The following is a 22176-nucleotide window of genomic DNA, read 5'->3' as shown; positions in this document are numbered from 1 at the left end:
AAACATTGTTACCATTGTGCATTGGCTGTGAAGGGTGGGTTGCTTTGCCGTGATGACGTTAAGTTTCTTTAGTGTTGTTGGAGCTATACTCATTCAGGCAAATGGGCAGTATTCCATCACAAACCATCATCTCCCAGACCATCCATAACCTCATCACCTCAGGGGATCTCCCAACCACCGCCTCCAACCTCATAGTCCCACAACCCCGCACCGCCCATTTCTACCTCCTGCCCAAAATCCACAAACCTGACTGCCCCGGCCGACCCATTATCTCAGCCTGCTCCTGCCCCACCGAACTCATCTCTGCATACCTCGACACGGTCCTGTCCCCATTAGTCCAAGAACTCCCCACCTACGTTTGGGACACCACCCACGCCCTCCACCTCCTCCATGATTTTCGCTTCCCCGGTCCCCAACGCCTTATCTTCACCATGGACATCCAGTCCCTGTACACCTCCATCCCCCATCACGAAGGACTCAAAGCCCTCCGCTTCTTCCTTTCTCGCCATACCAACCAGTACCCTTCCACTGACACCCTCCTTCGACTGACTGAACTGGTCCTCACCCTGAACAACTTCTCTTTCCAATCTTCCCACTTCCTCCAAACCAAAGGAGTAGCCATGGGCACCCGCAAGGGCCCCAGCTATGCCTGCCTCTTCGTAGGATATGTGGAACAGTCCATCTTCCGCAGCTACACTGGCACCACCCCCCACCTTTTCCTCCGCTACATCGATGACTGTATCGGCGCTGCCTCGTGCTCCCACGAGGAGATTGAACAGTTCATCCACTTTACCAACACCTTCCACCCCGACCTCAAATTCACCTGAACCGTCTCAGACTCCTCCCTCCCCTTCCTAGACCTTTCCATTTCTATCTTGGGCGACCGAATCAACACGGACATTTACTATAAACCGACCGACTCCCACAGCTACCTAGACTACACCTCCTCCCACCCTGCCCCCTGTAAAAACGCCATCCCATATTCCCAATTCCTTTGTCTCCGCCGCATCTGCTCCCAGGAGGACCAGTTCCAAAACCGTACAACCCAGATGGCCTCCTTCTCCAAGGACCGCAATTTCCCCCCGCAGACGTGGTCGATGCCCTCCACCGCATCTCTTCCACTTCCCGCTCCTCCGCCCTTGAGCCGCACCCCTCCAACCACCACCAGGACAGAACCCCACTGGTCCTCACCTACCATCCCACCAACCTCCATGTACAGCATATCATCCGCCGTCATTTCCGCCACCTCCAAACGGACCCCATCACCAGGGATATATTTCCCTCCCCTCCCCTATCAGCGTTCCGAAAAGACCACTCCCTCCGTGACTCCCTAGTCAGATCCACACCCCCCACCAACCCAACCTCCACTCCCGGCACCTTCCCCTGCAACCACAAGAAATACAAAACTTGCGCCCACACCTCCCCCCTTAGTTCCAAGGCCCCAAGGGATACTTCCATATCCGCCACAAATTCACCTGCACCTCCACACACATCATTTATTGCATCTGCTGCACCCGATGTAGCCTCCTCTATATTGGGGAGACAGGCCGCCTACTTGCAGAACGTTTCAGAGAACACCTCTGGGACACCCGGACCAACAAACCCTAACCACCCAGTGGCTCAACACTTCAACTCCCCCTCCCACTCCACCAAGGACATGCAGGTCCTTGGACTCCTCCTTCGCCAGACCATAGCAACACGACGGTTGGAGGAAGAGCGCCTCATCTTCCACCTAGGAACCCTCCAACCACAAGGGATGAACTCAGATTTCTCCAGTTTCCTCATTTTCCCTCCCCCCACCTTGTCTCAGTCAAATCCCTCGAACTCAGCACAGCCTTCCTAACCTCTCTGTCTCCACCCTACTCCAGCCTATCACCCTCACCTTGACCTCCTTCCACCTATCGCATTTCCAATGCCCCTCCCCCAAGTCCCTCCTCCCTACCTTTTATCTTAGCCTGCTGGACACACTTTCCTCATTCCTGAAGAAGGGCTCATGCCCAAAACGTCGATTCTCCTGTTCCTTGGATGCTGCCTGACCTGCTGCGCTTTTCCAGCAACACATTTTCAGCAGTATTCCATCACACTCCAGTTTGTGTTTTATTGATGGTGGACAGACGTTGGGGAGACAAGAGGTGACTCAGCGCTGAGTTCCTAGGCTTTGACCTGCTATATGGTGAGTACACTTCAATGTCAATCCCTAGGATATTGACCATGCTAGCTGGCCTTGCTTCATATACACAGTCAAATACTCTTACAATAAACCAAAATAACAACAACGAATTAAGAGCAATCATACCAAAAGTTAAATAAGAGACAAAAAACTTTAATTAAAACATCAATGGAGAGGATAAGAGGCACCCCAGCCCCCATGGTGCCCAATTGCCACAAAATGCTGTTACATATTGAAGTATATTTAACTAATCGATGCACAGCACCTATATGAACATTTAAATACAAAATCTATTAAATACCAATAACAAAAAGAGGACAAATGGAACGAATGTCAGTAAATGTGAGGTGGTACAGTTCCCTATAAGTGATGTAGAAGAATGGAGGGATTCAGGGTTCAAATCAGTATTCTTCTCAGAAATAGATTGGAAACTCCTCAAATGAAGGAACAGAAGACCACTTCTACTCCAGTCTACATCTTAAAATAGCTAATTGAATAGCTACAAAGTTGTCAAACAGAAGGAAGACAAAAATCCCCAGAAGACAAAACCATGAGCATGAAAAAAGTATCCAGTGCAGATAAATGTTCAAATTTATCACAAACAATTCAATAACTGTTTATGGGTGACCATACTTCCAAAAATGGGGAGTCATTGAACTTGATCAGCAGGTCAAACAACTTCAACAGTTTTAATTAAATAAAGCTGTTCTCCTAAATTGTTAGAAGGAATCAATATACTGCAAGCAACTTAATAGTAATGCAGGTACAACATGACATCTGGGCCCTTCAAACAAGAGCATTCTGCGTATCTGAAATTCTGTACATGGGGTGTGGCATTTACACAGTTGCGTCAAAGCTGGGAGCTGGCTCACAGGCACCCATGTTACAGAAACATTTACTCAGTATTGAGCTTTTACAAATATTTTACAGAAAGTCTATCTAAAGCACATATTAAAGATGCATTCACATAAACAAACAAACACACACTGTTCAAATAGGAATAGTGGTAACATGCTTTAAAGAGAAAATACTGCAACACCACAAATTTCATTTCAGAATCAGAATAGAAGCAAAGAGTTAAACTATGCTAATGGATTAGAAAACAAATCCAACTATGATTGGTCTGGGTAGAAATATTTCCATAGTCTATAACAAACAGTGACATAGGATCCAAATTAACATTAATTTCAAAAGCAGTATTTCTCAGAGGGCCTTAATTCTTTGTTTTAACAAGCTATCATTAGTTACCTAATGTTTTAGTTAAAGTAATCAGGCTTTTATCTGAACTGCTATCAAAAATTTCTGATGAAAGGCCATTAATCTTAAATGTTAATGCTGTTACTCACACCGCAAATTCCAACATTTCCTGATTTTAAAATCATTCCCAGCATCACAGTATATTACTTCTGAGTAATTAATATTCCCTTAACTGTAATAAACAGCACCCATATTCTGCAATATAATTTTGCACAAGGCAAACATATGCTTTTAATGCCCAGCAATTTAACGAGACCTTTATCAGGTTTCAGTCAGTTTCATTCTCTTGTGAAGTGCCTTGGGATATCGTTCCACATCTAAAAATTTGATATTACAAGAAAGGTCTATGCGTTATTGCTACTGAGGAGGGAAAAGTGCAGTCTTTTTTCATTCATGGGTCACAATATGAATTTAATCATTTTCATCCATTACTCAGTACGGCCAATCATTTTGTTTCTCTATTAAATTTATAATTCAATAAAAAACTTTAAATACAAAATGTTCAGTTGAATTTAATAAACTGGATTTAATGATGCAAAACTAGCTGCTACACACTGTATGTAATATGAAACAGAGAGATATTTACTCCCTGCAGTTATGCCAAAATGCATAAACCCTCACATGCACACACAAGTAAAGGTGGGGAAAATGTTTTTCTCTGGAACCATTTACTTTGGGGAAAACAGAAACACTTTGGGACAATACTGATCAGGTGTGAGGCATTCAGATGCTGTAGGACTGATATGCTTGTACACCAAGACATATCATTGAACGCATGCACTTATCACTGGAGGAACTTTGCTGAAGCAGTCAATCTTGCAGGAAATATTGACAAACGTTTTAATAGTTTTTTTCATGCTAGAGCAGCTGAACTATGGCTCCACAACACACCCATAAGGTTTCATTTCCAGAAACAGACTTTTCTCTTGTGACTCCAAACAAAAAAAGACCTCTCAAGCAAAAACTGGAACTTGACGCAGTCATAAACCTAAGCAAAGGACAAAAGGGTAACTAGGGAGAGAATAGGGCCCCTCAAAGATCAGCAAGGCGGCCTTTGTGTGGAGCTGCAGAAAATGGGGGAGATACTAAATGAGTATTTTGCATCGGCATTTACTGTGGAAAGGGATATGGAAGATATAGACTGTAGGGAAATAGATGGTGACATCTTGCAAAATGTCCAGATTACAGAGGAGGAAGTGCTGGATGTCTTGAAATGGTTAAAGGTGGATAAATCCCCAGGACCTGATCAGGAATACCCGAGAACTCTGTGGGAAGCCAGAGACGTGATTGCTGGGCCTCTTGCTGAGATATTTGTATCATTGATTGTCACAGGTGAGGTGCCGGAAGACTGCAAATGTGGTGCCACTGTTTAAGAAGGGCGGTAAAGACAAGCCAGGGAACTATAGATCAGACAGCCTGACCTCGGTGGTGGGCAAGTTGTTGGAGGGAATCCTGAGGGACAGGATGTACATGTATTTGGAAAGGCAAGGACTGATTAGGGATAGTCAACATTGCTTTGTGCATGGGAAATCATGCCTCACAAACTTGTGAGTTTTTTGAAGTAATAACAAAGAGGACTGATGAGGGCAGAGCTGTAGATGTGATCTATATGGACTTCAGTAAGGTGTTCAACAAGGTTCCCCATGGTGGACTGATAAGCAAAATTAGATCTCACTGAACACAGGGAGAACGAGCCATTTGGATACAGAACTGGCTCAAAGGTAGAAGACAGAGGGTGGTGGTGGAGGGGTGTTTGAGACTGGAGGCCTGTGACCAGTGCAGTGCCACAAGGATCGGTGCTGGGCCCTCTACGTTTTGTCATTTACATAAATGATTTGGATGCGACCATAAGAGGTACAGTTAGTAAGTTTGCAGATGACACCAAAATTGGAGGTGTAGTGGACAGAGAAGAGGGTTACCTCAGATTACAACAGGATCGTGACCAGGTGGGCCAATGGGCTGTGAAATGGCAGATGGAGTTTAGTTCAGATAAATGAGAGGTACTGCATTTTGGGAAAGCAAATCTTAGCAGGACTTATATGCTTAATGGTAAGGTCCAAGGAAATGTTGCTGAACAAAGAGACCTTGGAGTGCAGGTTCATAGCTCCTTGAAAGTGGAATCGCAGGTAGATGGGATAGTGAAGAAGGCGCTTGGTATGCTTTCCTTTATTGGTCAGAGTATTGAGAACAGGAGTTGGGAGGTCATGTTGCAGCTGTACAGGACACTGGTTAGACCAGTATTGGAATATTGCGTGCAATTCTGGTCTCCTTCCTATTGGAAAGATGTTGTGAAACTCGAACGGGTTCAGAAAAGATTTATAAGAATGTTGCCAGGGTTGGAGGATTTGAGCTATAGGGAGAGGCTGAACACGCTGGGGCTGTTTTCCCTCGAGCGTTGGAGGCTGAGGGGTGACCTTATAGGAGGTTTACAAAATTATGAGGGGCATGGATAGGAAAAATAGGCAAAGTCTTGTCCCTGGGGTCGGGGAATCCAGAATTAGAGGGCATAGATTTAGGGTGAGAGGGGAAAGATATAAAAGACACCTAAGGGGCAACTTTTTCCACGCAGAGAGTGGTTCGTGCATGGAATGAACTGCCAGAGGAAGTGGTGGAGGCTGGTACAATTGCAACATTTAAAGACGTTTGGATGGGTATATGAATAGAAAGGGTTTGGAGGGATATGGGCCGGGTGCTGGCCAGTGGGACTAGATTGGGTTGGGATATCTGGTCAGCATGGACGGGTTGGACTGAAGGGTCTGTTCCATGCTGTACATCTCTGACTCTAAATGGTCTCCAGTTAACATAAGATACGTGGCTACCAAAAAATGCCTCACAAAAGAAAAAGCACTTTCATTCTCCCTTCATTACCCTTCGTCACACCCCTGATGGGAACAGCAGGCTAGAAGACACTATTCCATGAATAGTTACAATTATGAAATATGACCAATATAATCTCTAGAATGGTCAATGCTAAAATGTGAACATTATCTTGGAAAACAAAACTCTCTTCACCATGAAACAAGTTTTAGCACATGACAATTTTAGTTAATTATTTATTAACTAACATGCAAACGTGAACCATACTCTTAAAAATCCAAACACTCATAGTTCATTCACACATAGGATGGAAAAGAACAAAGGATAAAGATAAGAATAGATCAAAATAGGAACAGTCCCTTTGGCTTGCCATGAGCATGCTGACACATGACACCTTTCTAAACTAAAAACTCTTTGCTTCTAAGCAGTCGGCCTCCCTCTATTTCCTGCCTATTCATACATGTCCAGATGCCTCTTAAATATTGCTATTGTATCTGCACCGCCACCTACTCTGGCAGCACAGACCAGGCACTTACCACCTTCTGTGTAAAAAAAAATTCCATCTCACATCTCCTTTTTAAACTTAACCCCTTTGACCCTAAACCTGTGTTGCCTAGTAATTGACACTGGCTACCCGAAGAAGAAAAAAAGACTCCAACTATCTGTTCTACCACACCTCTCAAGTTTGTAAATTTCTCAGGCCACCCCTCAGCCTTGGACATTTATGTGAAAACAAACCAAGTTTGCCCAACCTCTCCTCATAGCTAATACTGTCCAAACCAGGCAACATCACGGTAAACCTTTTCTGTACGTTCTCCAGAACCTCCACATCCTCGTGTGGATGGTAACCAGAATTGTATACAATAACAAACATGACTTGCCAATGTACATACTCTATGCCCTGACTGATGAAGGCAAACATGCCAAATGCCTTCTCTCCACTGTGAGAACTGTGACTTGTATGTCTAGATCCTGTTGTTTGTTGATACTACTAAGGGTTCTTCCCTCCTACATTAGAGATCTTCCAAAATGCATCATCTCACATTTGTCTGGATTAAACTCCATCTGACTTTTCTCCAAGTCAGTCTCCAGCCTATCCATTATCTGCTATAACCTCTGGCAATCCTCCTCATTGGGGAGGATGCGATCAATCTTTGTATCTTCCAACAAGGTATAACAAGACAAATTGTACATTTCCAGGAATATTTCGGGTGACAATATACAAATTAAAAAGACACAATGTCTGTAAATCAAAATCTAAGCCAAATGGAGTAAAAGGAGTTATGATTTGGAGGTGCACGTGTTGAACTGGGGTGGGCAAAGTTAATAATCACAAAACACCAGGTTATAGTCCAACAAGTTTACATGGAATCACTAGCTTTCAAAACACTGCTTCTTCTTCTGGTAGTTGTGGAACAGAATCATAAGACACAGGCTTTATAGCAACAGGATTGCAGTGTCATGAAATGGAATTAGATTAGATTCCTAACAGTATGGAAACAGGCCCTTAGGCCCAACAAGTCAACACCGCCCCTCCGAAGAGAAACCCACCCAAGCCCATTCCCCTACCCTATATTTACCTCTGACTAACGTACCCAACATGATGGGCAATTTAGCATGACCAATTCACCTGACCTGCAAATCTTGGGAGTGTGGGAGGAAACTGGAGCACCTGGAAAAAACCCACACAGACACGGGGAGAATGTGCAAACTCCACACAGAGTCACCTGAGGCAGGAATTGAACCCAGGTCCCTGGCGCTGTGAGGTAGCAGTGTTAACCACGCCCAAAAACTGCATAAATCCACGCAAGATTCTGTAACTCCCACTTTAGAAATAGAATCAGCCTGACCTAACATTGGGGGACACAGTCCAGACTTTAACTTCACACCTTCACTGCATTATCTGAGCTGAGACAACACCTATTGTTAAAAGCTACTTTGAGAACATAATTTTAAAGAAGTTCTGGGATTTACAATTGAAGGAACTGAAACGAACATGGTCATTCTAAAAGATAAAAGACATCTGCTAAATTTGTTTAATATTAGATTCCATGACACTGCAAGCCTGTTGCTATACAGTCTGTTAGGACAAAGTGAGGACTGCAGATGCTGGAGACCAGAGTTGAAAAATGCGGTGCTGGAAAAACACAGCAGGTCAGGCAGCATCTGAGCAGGAGAATCGACGTTTCGGGCATAATTCCTGAAGAAGGGCTTATGCCCGAAACGTCAATTCTACTGCTCCTCTGATGCTGCCTGGCCTGCTGTGTTTTTCCAGCACATTTTTCAACACTATACAGTCGGTGTCTTATGATTCTGCTCCACAGCCACCCGAAGACTTCGAAAGCTAGTGATTCCAAATAAACCTGTTGGACTATAACCTGATGTTGTGTGGTTTTTAAAACTGTCAATTTTTTTTTCTTAGTCTTGATATCACATTGTCAAGTAGGGTGTCGCCAATTCAGTAGCTGGCCAGTTGAACCCAGTTATTGATGTCAATTAGCAGCTTTTTTCCCCCAAAAAATTGGAGACTCATTTCTTGTCCAAATAAGAGCAAGAGTGAAACTTTGCTTGATGATAGGCTTGATGGTCCAAGTCCCTACTGCTCTCACTCATTTCATTGCTTTGTCAAACTGCTACTTTAAACCAATCCACAAGCTGGTCCTGGGCAGTTACTACTTTTGCTCCAAAGACACCCAGTGTTATCACATCCAGCTGAAGTGCCAAAATTCAACTTCAGGCAAAGTTATATGCTCTTGTGTAACCATTAAGTGTCTCCACAGTTCCACCTCTTCACCCCATCAATCCCCCACCCCACCAAGTTGAAAAAAAAACATGCATCCAATCTTCCATTTTCTGGTTTCTGATTCTTTTAAAGAGATTTAAAAATTAAACGTAAGACCGTCCAGGTAGTTACAATCCTCAAACTGAAGTCCTCAAAAAAAATACTAAACAAAAATCTTCATAACATTTTGTTGAAAATATTTGTTTTCTAAAAACTATTGAGCAACTGTTAGAGAGACTTGGCTGTTCAGTATAATAGAACAGTTTTCAATTGCAAGAAAATTGAATGGGGAAAACCCCACTCTGACAGCAATTCTCATGGTTAAAAGAAAATTTAGTGAGGAAAATTTGTTATCAATAATTTGAAATTGGACGGAAAAAGGAAGAAAAAGCAAAATGCTAACACTATTTCAGGTTTAAAAAATGAAAACCAAATAAGAACAAGATTTATCATTGATATCTAAAATTTTTCCTATGATGCAGCTTCATTGAGGAACAACCCTCACCTTACTAAACTGTCACAAGCAGTGTTATACAGAACCTCAAAGATGTATTATCTCATCATTGGCAGTTCAAAAATAGGTACCAAACTGGAAAAGGCACATTTGTAAACTTACACAAGTCAACAGATGCTTTCTTTGACCAGTTATTTTGTTTTTATGGCTATATTGGGAGGTCAACCACAAAAAAAGTCATAAATCCCTTTCATTTGGTTTTCTTTAAATTAATTATCCAAAAAACATACGTGTTAAATTCGATCTTGCCACAAAACCCAAGAGAATAACCTTGTTGATCTTTTGTGGAGCTGGGTACTTTGCTTTATAAAAAAAAAGCCAGCAGATTCTTCTGTTTCAGTTGAATGGCTTCTGGTACTGTCCCACTTTATTAATACCAGCTTAAAGATGAGAATCAAAGTTAGTCCAAAAACATTAAACTGAGCTTCTCTTCCACACTTCAATACTATTGATAAATATAGCTCTTATGCCGTACATCAGATGATGTTCATTAAGTTGCCAGATTCCTATACTGAATATTTATAGCACTTGGAATGAAACATTCCGTACTTTGAGTATACATGGAAATAAGCCATTGTGCTGGAAGACTGGTGTTCAAATAATATAATAAGTACTGCATTAATATTGATATGCTCTTCATGCAAGTAATATACAAATGTACAACTCACTCATGTTTCCAAAGACTCAAGACCAAACTTTTGCAGTGATGCCAAACGTTTTCTGAGCCAGTGTACAAAGGTCAGTGTGTATCTATTTACACCACCTATTTTAAATCTGCAGTTCAGGAGTTCATCAGATATCTGTTTATTCAATCATGGCCAACCTCAAGAATTCCACATTCTGCATTTCTTATTTCCCACTTAGTTTTTATGCTGTTATTTAATCAATTGTATCAACGATAGAACTATTTTTTTCATTTTGATTAGCAAGCAGAGACTTCTGGGAATTGAAACGTACAGTTCTCAAGAACATGTTAATATCCTTAAACTGTACTATAATGATTTAATACATCCATTTTACACCAGGTGACAGTGGAACACACTTTCACTTTGTTGCTGTGGGAAGAATATTGGTGGAGAACAACATATCTGTCCAATCTTCGCACCCAGTGTCAGCATCAAAAAATTCCAGGTCAGGTGCAGGACATCCTGATGCACTGGTAATGCTTTTCTAGTTCCCCAACCCACATTTAGGTGATCGTTTAGAAATACTGCTAGGATAATGAAGTTTTGTGAAATTAGTTTTCACCCAAGGCTGAGCAGCATGGGCTTATTTTTCCTAGGAGATGGAAATTGATATAATTAATACAAGCAACACAGTTGGTTTGAAATCCACTGCAGTTGGCTGACTCCTTGTACCTACTATCCAAAATGTTATTTCCTCAAATTATTAGTAAATGTGTCCTCTATAAGCCTGTTATGTTTATTCAGAATCAAGGTTTTGATAAACAATGTTATAAAACATCTAGAGTCATAGAAACGTACAGCACGGAAACAGACCCTTTGGTTCAACTTGTCCATGCTCACCAGGTATCCTAATCTCATCTTGTCCCATTTGCCAGCCCTTGGACCATATCCTTCTAAACCCTTCCTATTCATATACCCATCCAAATGCCTTTTACATGTGGCAATTGTACCAGTCTCCAGCATTTCCTCTGGCAGCTCATTCCATACACGCACCACCTTCTGTGAAAAGGTTGCCCCTTAGGTCCCTTCTATATATTTCCCCTCTGATTCTAAACCTATACCCTCTAGTTCTGGACTCCCCCAACCCAGGGAAAATACCTTGTCTATTTACCCTAACCATCCCCTTCATGATTTTATAAACCTCTGTATGGTCACCCCTCAGCCTCCAACGCTCCAGGGAAAATAGCCCCAGCCTATCCCTATAACTCAAATCCTCCAACTCTGGTAATATCCTTGTAAATCTTTTCTGAACCCTTTCAAGTTTCACAACATCCTTCTGATACTGGACCCTAATGTTAACTCTGATTTCTCTGTAGAGGCTGCCAGACCTGCTAAGATTTTCCAGCAACTTTTGTAGATGTTTCTGATTTACAACATCCGCAGTTCTTCTTGCTTTTATAAAACATTTAAATCTGCAAGCTTGCAAAATAAGAATGGAAGAAAACTAAATTTTCAAATGATTTTGATTTATAAATAAGCTATTACTCTTGTTTACTGGTTGCATTCTTTTAAAGCTGAAAAGGTGTTGCTGGAAAAAGCATCCAAGGAGCAGGAGAATCGACGTTTCGGGCATGAGCCCTTCTTCAGGAATGAGGAAAGTGTGTCCAGCAGGCTAAGATAAAAAGGTAGGGAGGAGGGACTTGGGGGAGGGGCGTTGGAAATGCGATAGGTGGAAGGAGGTCAAGGTGAGGGTGATCGGCCGGAGTGGGGGTGGGGGTGGGGGTGGGGGTGGGGGGGCAGAGAGGTCAGAAAGAAGATTGCTGGTTAGGAAGGTGGAGTGGGGGTGGGGGTGGGGGTGGGGGTGGGGGGGGGGCGGAGAGGTCAGAAAGAAGATTGCTGGTTAGGAAGGTGGTGCTGAGTTCGAAAGTTGGGACTGAGACAAGGTGGGGGGAGGGGAAATGAGGAAACTGGAGAAATCTGAGTTCATCCCTTGTGGTTGGAGGGTTCCTAGGCGGAAGATGAGGCACTCTTCCTCCAACCGTCGTGTTGCTATGGTCTGGCAATGGAGGAGTCCAAGGACCTGCATGTCCTTGGTGGAGTGGGAGGGGGAGTTGAAGTGTTGAGCCACGGGATGGTTGGGTTGGTTGTCCCAGGTGTCCCAGAGGTGTTCTCTGAAACATTCCACAAGTAGGCGGCCTGTCTCAACTTTAATTCAAATACTTTTTGAAAGCATGTCTTGAAATTGCAACTGTTCCAGTAATGCATGTTGTGGAGAACTACATGATTACTTTTCACCCATAAAACTTTTTTTTTAAAAACTAAACAAGAGACTGTTCAATGCATGTCTTAAAAGGACTTCATACGTTCAGGGAGAGCAAAACACGCCTCCTGTATAGAAATATCCTCTGCAACCTGTTGAATTAATAGAGACTGAGCACTCACTTCCCACTTATATATACACACACACACACACACACACACACACATCATCAGCACTGCACTGTAAGATTCTGTTTCTTTTAAACAAAAGATGCAAAAAGACTTTAAATTCAGTTTCTTTCTTTCTTTTACTGCATTTGTAACACATTTAACAAAACAGCTCTCTTTGGAAAGTTATTGACTGTGTTCAATTGACAACAGAATATGAGGTTATGCAACATGAAACAATTATTCTTTCATTTGATTTAGTTACCTCAAAAGATGTTGATACCACCACATTAACATCATGCCATTTGCTTCAAGTCATTGTCATAAAAACTTTGTGAATAAAAATGTTTCTATGAGAGTCAGATTTCAAAAGTTTACAACAACCTGATCAAGGACCAACATCTTAAACGTCCCCATTTTATAAAGATCTCCTGTCCAGTCATAAATGGCTACATTAGCATTTCACACACCAAGTATTAATACTGACTATATTTGAAATCAATTGCTGGTTTCATTGAAATGCTGGTCACTTGGAATCTATAAATTCAGCAGGTATTTTCAAACTTCCATTCTTCGTGGTGTTGTAAAGAATTTGAGCTATGTGGCATACAACTAGATCCCTAACAAAATCTAATATAACATTATGTATCATCATGGCCACTGTGTAGCTCTAATCAACTATGGTCTCACTCTAAAAGGTCCCTACTCTCATAACCGGTCCATGTTACTCTCAGCTGTCCTTGAGGAATGATGACAAATTTCAATCTTCACAACAGGGTCGCAATGGGAAAACATGAGGGATACTGATTATGAACAGTATCACCTACTCTCACACACAAGTACGCACACACGCAACCTCCACGTTCGGATTAAAACTCTACAGGGTGTTATCCTAAAAGTACTTTGCCCAAGTAACAGTTGAATTCAGAAAATAAATAATTCTCCGAGCACTGGGATTTCTTCTTGGATCAGGTACAGCTGCTGAATTCTTTTTGCCTAGAGACACTGACTTAGATTCAGAACTTTCCTCTTAGAAACCCTATCCTTGTTTTAAAAAAGAACCCTCATTTTCCCTTTGCCAAGTATGAAACTTTGAATAAATTTATCTGAGACAGCTCTGAACCTTGCTCTACATTTGTAAATATAACAAACGGCAAGCTAAAGATAAAGGCTATGAAGATTACCAGATCACTAACACCCGTGCGTGAAATTGTCTGCCCTCACAGAAATGTAAGCTGACTTTGAGCAGAAAGGCAGGGGGCTGTTTTGATATAGAACAAAGAATACAGCGCAGTACAGGCCCTTCGGCCCTCGATGTTGCGCCGATCAAAGCCCACCTAACCTACACTAACCCACTATCCTCCATATACCTATCCAATGCCCGCTTAAATACCCATAAAGAGGGAGAGTCCACTACTGGCAGGGCATTCCATGAACTTACGACTTGCTGAGTGAAGAACCTACCCCTAACATCAGTCCTATATCTACCCCCCCTTAATTTAAAGCTATGCCCCCTTGTAATAGCTGACTCCATACGTGGAAAAAGGTTCTCACTGTCAACCCTATCTAACCCCCTAATCATCTTGTACACCTCTATCAAGTCACCCCTAAACCTTCTTTTCTCCAATGAAAACAACCCCAAGTGCCTCAGCCTTTCCTCATAGGATCTTCCTACCATACCAGGCAACATCCTGGTAAACTTCCTCTGCACCCGTTCCAGTGCCTCCACATCCTTCCTATAGTATGGCGACCAAAACTGCACACAATATTCCAGATGCGGCCGCACCAGAGTCTTATACAACTGCAGCATGACCTCAGGACTCCGGAACTCAATTCCTCTACCAATAAAAGCCAGTACGCCATATGCCTTCTTCACTGCACTATTTACCTGGGTGGCAACTTTCAGAGATCTGTGTACATGGACACCAAGATCCCTCTGCTCTTCCACACTACCAAGTATCCGACCATTAGCCCAGTACCCCATCTTTTTGTTACTCTTACCAAAGTGAATCACCTCACACTTAGCTACATTGAACTCCATTTGCCACCTTTCAGTCCAGCTCTGCAGCTTCTCTATATCCCGCTGTAACCTGCCACATCCTTCCTCACTGTCTACAACTCCTCCGACTTTCGTATCATCCGCAAACTTGCTCACCCAACCTTCTAACCCTTCCTCCAGGTCATTTATAAAAATGACAAACAGCAATGGTCCCAAAACAGATCCTTGCGGAACACCGCTAGTGACGGCACTCCAAGATGTACCTTTGCCATCAACTACTACCCTCTGTCTTCTTCCAGCCAGCCAATTCCTAATCCAAACCTCCAACTCACCCTCAATGCCATATATCTGTATTTTCTGCAGTAGCCTACCATGGGGGACCTTCTCAAACGCCTTACTAAAATCCATATATACCACATCTACCGCTTTCCCCTCATCCACCTCCTTAGTCACCTTCTCAAAAGAATTCAATAAGGTTTGTGAGGCACGACCTGCCCTTCACAAAACCATGCTGACTATCCTTGATCACATTATTCTTATCCAGATGTGCATAAATCCTATCCCTTACAATTCTCTCTAAGACTTTGCCCACAACAGAAGTGAGACTCACTGGCCTATAGTTACTAGGGTTATCCCTACTCCCCTTCTTGAACAAGGGAACCACGTTTGCTAGCCTCCAGTCCTCTGGCACTACTCCTGTAGACAAAGAGGACACAAAAATCAAGGCCAATGGCTCTGCAATCTCCTCCCTTGCTTCCCAGAGAATCCTAGAATAAATGCCATCAGGCCCAAGGGACTTATCTATTTTCACCCTTGCCAGAATTTCCAACACCTCTTCTCTACATATCTCAAAGCCATCCATTCTACTTATTCGTGCCTCAGTATTCATATCGACAAGAATGTCCTGTTCCTGAGTGAATACTGACGAAAAGTATTCATTCAGTGCCTCCCCAATCTCTTCAGCCTCCACACGCAACTTCCCATTACTATCCTTGATTGGACCTATTCCTACCCTAGTCATTCTTTTATTCCTGATATATCTATAGAAAGCCTTAGGGTTTTTCCTAATCCTACCAACTAATGACCTTTCATGTCCCCTCCTTGCTGCTCTTAGCTCTCTCTTCAGGTCCTTCCGGGCTACCTTATAACTTTCAATCGCCCCTATTGAACCTTCACGCCTCATCTTTACAAAGGCCACCCTCTTCTATTTAACAAGGGATTCCAATTCCTTATTAAACCACGGCTCCCTCACACGACCCTTTCCTCCCTGCCTGATAGGTACATACTTATCAAGGACACTCAATAGTTGCTCCTTGAACAAGTTCCACATATCAATTACGCTCTTGCCTTGGAATCTACTTTTCCAATCCACACATCCTAAGTCATGCCTCACCGCATCATAATTTCCCTGCCCCCAGCTATAACTCTTGCCCTGTAGTACACACTTATCCCTCTCCATCACTAGAGTAAAAATCACCGAATTGTGGTCACTGTCCCCAAAGTGCTCACCTACCTCTAGTTCTAATACCTGGCCTGGTTCGTTACCCAGAACCAAATCCAGTATGGCCTCACCTCTTGTTGGCTTATCTACATATTGTGTCAGGAAACTCTCCTGCACACATTGGACAAACACTGACCCATCTAACGAACTTGAGCTATAGCTTTCCCAATCAATATCAGGAAAGTTAAAGCCCCCCATAACAACCACCCTATTACTGTCACTCTTCTCCTGAATCATCTTCGCAATCCTTTCTTCAACGATTCTAGGACTATTAGGAGGCCTGTAAAAGACTCCTAACAGGGTGACCTCACCTCTCCTATTCCTAACCTCAACCCAAACTACCTCAGATGGCAAATCATCGTCCATCGTCCTTTCCACCGCTGTAATACTATCTTTGACAAGCAAAGCCACACCCCCCCCCTCTTTTACCCCCACCTCTGACCCTACTAAAACATTTAAACCCTGGAACCTGCAACAGCCAATCCTGTCCCTGATCTAGCCATATCTCCATAATAGCCACAACATCGAAGTCCCAGGTACCAACCCACGCTGCAAGTTCACCTACCTTATTTCGTATACTTCTGGCATTAAAGTATACACACTTCAAGCCACTCTTCTGTTTACAGGCACCCTCCTTTAAGATTGATGCCATATTCCTAACCTCCCTACACTCCAGGTCTTGCACCCTAAAGCTACAGTCTGGGTTCCCATGCCCCATGTTGCAAATAGTCATCCTGGATCCATCAGCTAGAAGGATTCAAATAGATGATTGGCATAATGTAAACTACCATCCCCTAAAAATAAAATCAGGTATAATCAAACAATCAATCAGAGTTAGGCACAGTCCTCAGCAAGTAGTTGTCTCCCTTAGGTGGGCCACAAGAAGAGGATGAGGGCCCAAGGGAGAGTTTCCTTATATGTTGGCTCAAGAACAAGAAGCTGCTATCAAAATTTATTGAGATACCACACTCTGTGCCAGCTGCTGATCAGCCACTGATGATCAGTGAGCAATCCTTAAACAGTTATATACATTTTCTGTATGAGATCTAAACTGCTGCTTAAACTTAAAACCATCAAAAAATTCCATGACAACGGTCAACTCTATTTATTATATATATATGTCAGGTAACTGTGTTCCCTCATACCAAACATTTTGCAACTTGTGGTGATGTCTTCCAATGGGTTTTTAAACCCTCAAACTATGATGAAAGAGGTTTCAGGGAAAGGTAGAGACAGCAAAGGCTGTCCCTGACTGTCTGCTCAAACTCCAGTAACTTTGTTAAGTCTACAAACTGGGTCATGTGTCCTCTCAAAACAGTACTGTAGCCTCAGTGACTGCAGTCGAGCAGCTTGTGTTCTTGGCAATTACAATATTTTTCTCTGCTGTAGCCAGTCCCATTTGCTTTGCAAAGTGTTCTTTGACCAAAGGTCCAAGATACATGTCGGAATAACACCCCTTCATAATGATACTCTATTTCCAGCTTTTTTAATTGTTTATTGATCATTGTTCAAATTGATTGCCCATTACCAACTGCCCAAAAGAACTGCTTTTTGAATCACTGCAATCCTTGAGGCATAGGGGCACCCTCAACTCTAAGGAAGGAACTTCTCGGATTGTCCCTGCGTTTCTGAGGAGTCACAATAATACAGGTCTAAGTTGGGTCAGTGTATGTCTTGGTAGATGGTGCCTTGCCTTGTGTCAGCTGCCCTTATCCTTCTAAGCAGTATCAATTGCAGTAATGGAAGAGGAGTCAAGAGTAAATTACTGCACAGCATCTTGTACATCGTACTTTCACTACCAATGCAAAGTCATAGCAAAATAGTGAATGTTGAAGATGGCAAATGGTATATCAATCAAGTGAGATGCTTTGCCCTGGATGCGTCAAACTTCTTCAGTGTTGTTTTCACTGGCATCTATCCAGGCAAGTGAAGAATAAACATTACTGAAGAAGGGCTTATGCCCGAAACGTCGATTCTCCTCCTTTGATGCTGCCTGACCTGCTGCGCTTTTCCAGCAACACATTTTTAAGTACTCCATTACACTCCTGACCTGTGCCTTATTGATGGTGGGCAGGCACAGGGGAGACAGGAGGCGAGTTAGTTGATGCAGAATTCCTAACCTTTCATCAGTTCTTGTAGCCACAGTATTGTTGGCCCAGTTACATCTCTGATCAACAGCACACATACATATGCCAGAATGTTGATGGTGGGGAATTAAATGATGGCACTGCCACTGAATGTTATGGGGAGGTTATTGATTCACTCTTTGGGAGATGATTACAAATATTATTGCCATTTATCAGTCCAAATCTATCTTTATATCTATCATACACATATGGATCCATAAACAGGTTATAAATACACACACATGTGTGCATCTCTCTCTTCCATTTTTCTAGGGATCCTTGATGCTACACTCAGTTAAATGATAAGGGCAGTCACTCAACTCACTGCTGGGGTTCAGCTCCTATGTCTATATTTGAAATGATGCTATCCAGAGTTATGTGATCCTGATGGAAGCCATTACCAAATGCTGGTGAGCAGATTACTGTTGTCCAAGTGCCAACTGATAGCACCTTTGATGATGGACTTTTGATGATCAATGAGTAACTGGACAAAATGGAAACTTCATTACTTGAGATTAGCACCATCACAACCAGGCTTAACACTACAGGGAGGGGGGAAGGGGGCAAACTGCAAGAAAAACAGTGCAACCACAAATGCTTAATGCTTCTGTCAAGTTCCTTCATAATACAATATAACTGGGCAACCATCTTTCTCTTAACTGGAAATCCTCTACAACTAATTTATCTTCTCCTTCCACTTTACCACAAAATGAATTATTTGTTCAGATCAAGGCATAAAATACTGAGACATTTGAGTTATTTTCCCCATTTCAGCATCTACATTACAGAGTTCCAAATTGGACATCTCAAATGCAAGAAGCAGTAATATCCCAAAATACCTTAAGTTCTAAATGCAGGCTCGAAACAGTGCAGAGGTGACAGTCAGTTTCCGTACAGTAAACCTGCACAGTGCCCCTGAATGCAAAACCTGACTGATGCAGTTTGGGTCGTGGCCTGGTATTAATAGACATTAGATTAACAATCACCATATAGGGAGTTTCACAGCCACGGAACAGAATTGGCTTTCATTTTATCAATATTGCTTGAGCTCAGACAATAGAGGACAGCATAGACTGAGTTTAAACAACTGAGGCTGTAGCTTCTTCTTTATGGTAGTTCAGTGTCCAGTTTCTACTTCAACACAAAATTCTAATGAGACCTGGCTAAAGCAAGTGTTCGCAACACCACAATTAGACTCAGGAGAAACCTGAGCTCAGTGGTACACTCAATACAGAGTTGCTAAATTATCATGGCAACAAACAGAATTTTATTAAACTTAGTTTTCACTATATCATAACAATATCACTGTACAACACAAGACAAACCATTTTACTTTCAAAAGTTGCAAACTAACATCTGCAACATGCTAGCAGATAATATTTCTACATTTAAGATATTGCAATTGTACAGTACCTGCAAGTCCCTACAACACTAACAATTCTCTACTCATCATTAAGCAGGAGTGTTTAGAAGTATAAATGCTTGTAACAAGTAATGATCATTACATAATGTGCATGCTACACATAACTGGCTTAATTCAATTCTGGTGTTTCAAAGATAAACACACTTGTTGACAGATAGCGAAGTGATGCAAGTCAACAAAACAGGTTAAAATGATCAATGACAACTCATTGTTTTCTGTCAGCTGAGTTCGTGATGTCCACACTTTATCTTACAATGTTTACAAAATTTACAAAATTATAGAGCTTTACCAAAAAAAATAAGTCTGTAGCCAGAAATACAGACCAGAAAATCTGAATACAAGGCTAGAACATTCTTACTTGCTGCCATTGTGCATTTTGGTTACTAATTTAAACCAGCCTACTCTTTTTTTGCACCAAATCAAGCTGGCCTAGTAACAAAAGGTTAAGAAATTGCACAGAAAAAGAACATGCAACAATATTTCAACTATCATGCAATTTTGTGTATCTCCAGGGTAAACACCAGTCAGTTACAATTTATGTCATATTATCTATTCCAAAGAATTGAAAAATGCACAACAGCAATGCCTCAAAAACAAAAGAATGAGCAGACTGAAATGCAATCTTAGAAAACTGCTGGGGATCATAAAGAATTCACTGCTCTTTTATGTTCCAAACCACCAACTGAATTAGTAATGATGCATCATATATCCTACACCTGCATTACACCTCAATTAAAAGGCACTGTCATTAATTATTATCCCTTCAAATTAATTGCACTAGAAGTCTCAACTAAATGTCTACTCAGAGCCCATGTAATTCCCAGTTACAACCTTCATTTCGCATAATCTGAGCTCATGGTGTCCTTATTTCATGTGGTAATGTTGACAGATCTCCTTTCCTTCCGGGCACACAGACACAAACACATGGACCTCAGAAGAGGCACAAACTATAGACAGGAAAATTCTGCAATGCTATAATTCAGATGAACAGCCACTGGGTTCACTGCATTTCACTTACAAAACAAAAGAGGCAAGCACATTTGGGACAAATATTACATTGCAAGTTAGAGAGAAAAGAAAAACGTTGCACGCCCCTTTCCCCAGTTGGACGTGCAAGACAAAGGGATCTTTTCATTTGCATAAGAGATCGGGGCAAAAAGATAAAAGGACCAGTTGTGGATGGTGCAAGCGACATTGTAAAGGTGTGTGAGCTGCAGCTCCTTTCTTTTGACAGGAGGCGCTTCAAGGCCTAGTCTGCTCCTATGACAACCGAAGGAAAGCCTTGCCTCAGCAGAGCAGTCAGAGCCTCTGTACCCGGCTAGTAAAATAATAGGGCAGGCTGGGGAATAGACCTGGTGACAGGGGTGAGGTGAGAGATGATGGTCTCTCTGACCCACTGACAGATAGAGAGCGACACACACACACACATACCCACCTGTGGATTTCTTCTCCTTGGGCATGTTTTTTTTTTAACTCTCCTTGTGTTCCTCTCCCTGTATTGCTGAACTCCAGGAATCGACGCAACAGAAAGCCAAGTGCCTCGGTCTGATAGAGATGTTTAAATTATCCACACACACAGACACACTATCTCCCGACCAAGCTGACAGCAAAACCCACCGCCTGTTCTTCAGGCAGCAACGCCCCCTCAACCAAGCGTGATGCTTTCGACCACGCCCCCCCCCCAAAGGCGGGGACTCCACGCTCACCCGCGGCGTCTATTGGCCACTCTGCACGTCCGTCAATATCTCCCCGTCCTCTATTGGTTCACCCGTACCCCATCTCCGCCCCCTCCAACTATCAAGTACGATTACGCCTAAGTTTTTTTTTCGCCTTCGCAGCGATTGCTCCGCGTGAGGGTTTTAGTCGGTGCGGGTGAGGGAATGCAGACCGTCGCTATTTTATTTTTAAAAATCTCTGTCGCAAATCTCCAGTTGATGCGGTGTTTGAAAGAGACGGAACTATTTAGAGAATGGGCCGTTAGCCGGGGGAGATGGGTTGATGGGCGGGGTTGTCGATAAATGAGGTTCCGGGTCAGGGGTCGGGGATGCAGCCCGGTCATCCGAATGGCGGAGGATGGCGCGGTGGTCGCCCGGCGACGGTTGCCTAGCGACGGGAGGTGGAGAAGGGGGAGTTGGTTTTGAAAGGATGCTCAGGCGTTGGTGCAGAATCCCAGGCTCAGGATGGGCATGGCATTGCACAGGCCCTGCTCCAGCTTACTGATAGTGCTGCTGCTCCTCATCATCATCCCACCAGGCTTGGGAAGTAGGTAGTCATGATCACTGGATGGGGTGGGGGGAAGGTTGTTGAGGTTATCAATTTACTATTAATCAACTATGTCAATGGTACTGATAATTCTGCTTTGGAAGACAAAATAATTTAAATTCCTAGTTGCTGTCAATTCTGAAGGAGGGCCACTAGACCTGAGATGTTAACTTTGTTCTCTCTGCATAGGTGCTGCCAGATTTGCTGAGTTTCTCCAGCAATTTCTGTTTTCGTTCCAGCTCGCCAGCAACTGCATTCCTTTGTTTTATAAG

General features: G+C 42.7%; 1 protein-coding gene across 3 annotated transcripts in view; it reads right to left on the bottom strand.

The window, feature by feature from the left end:
* Positions 1-21606, bottom strand: part of macrod2 (mono-ADP ribosylhydrolase 2) — a 945224-nt gene extending 923618 nt beyond the window's left edge. Inside the window, exon 1 of one of the 3 annotated variants that reach the window (XM_072581522.1) lies at positions 21078-21606. In XM_072581522.1, the coding sequence (XP_072437623.1) occupies positions 21078-21102 (25 nt within the window). In that variant the 5' untranslated portion in view covers positions 21103-21606. The remainder of the gene's footprint in view (positions 1-21077) is intronic. The other 2 variants (XM_072581521.1, XM_072581520.1) reach the window with 2 other exon arrangements.
* Positions 21607-22176: the final 570 nt, after the last annotated feature.

This window comes from Chiloscyllium punctatum, chromosome 11 (genome assembly GCF_047496795.1).
Source record: "Chiloscyllium punctatum isolate Juve2018m chromosome 11, sChiPun1.3, whole genome shotgun sequence".
Taxonomy (NCBI): Eukaryota; Metazoa; Chordata; class Chondrichthyes; order Orectolobiformes; family Hemiscylliidae; genus Chiloscyllium; species Chiloscyllium punctatum.
The sequence above is the reverse complement of the archived record's forward strand: the minus strand, read 5'-3'. Positions and strand labels throughout refer to the sequence as shown.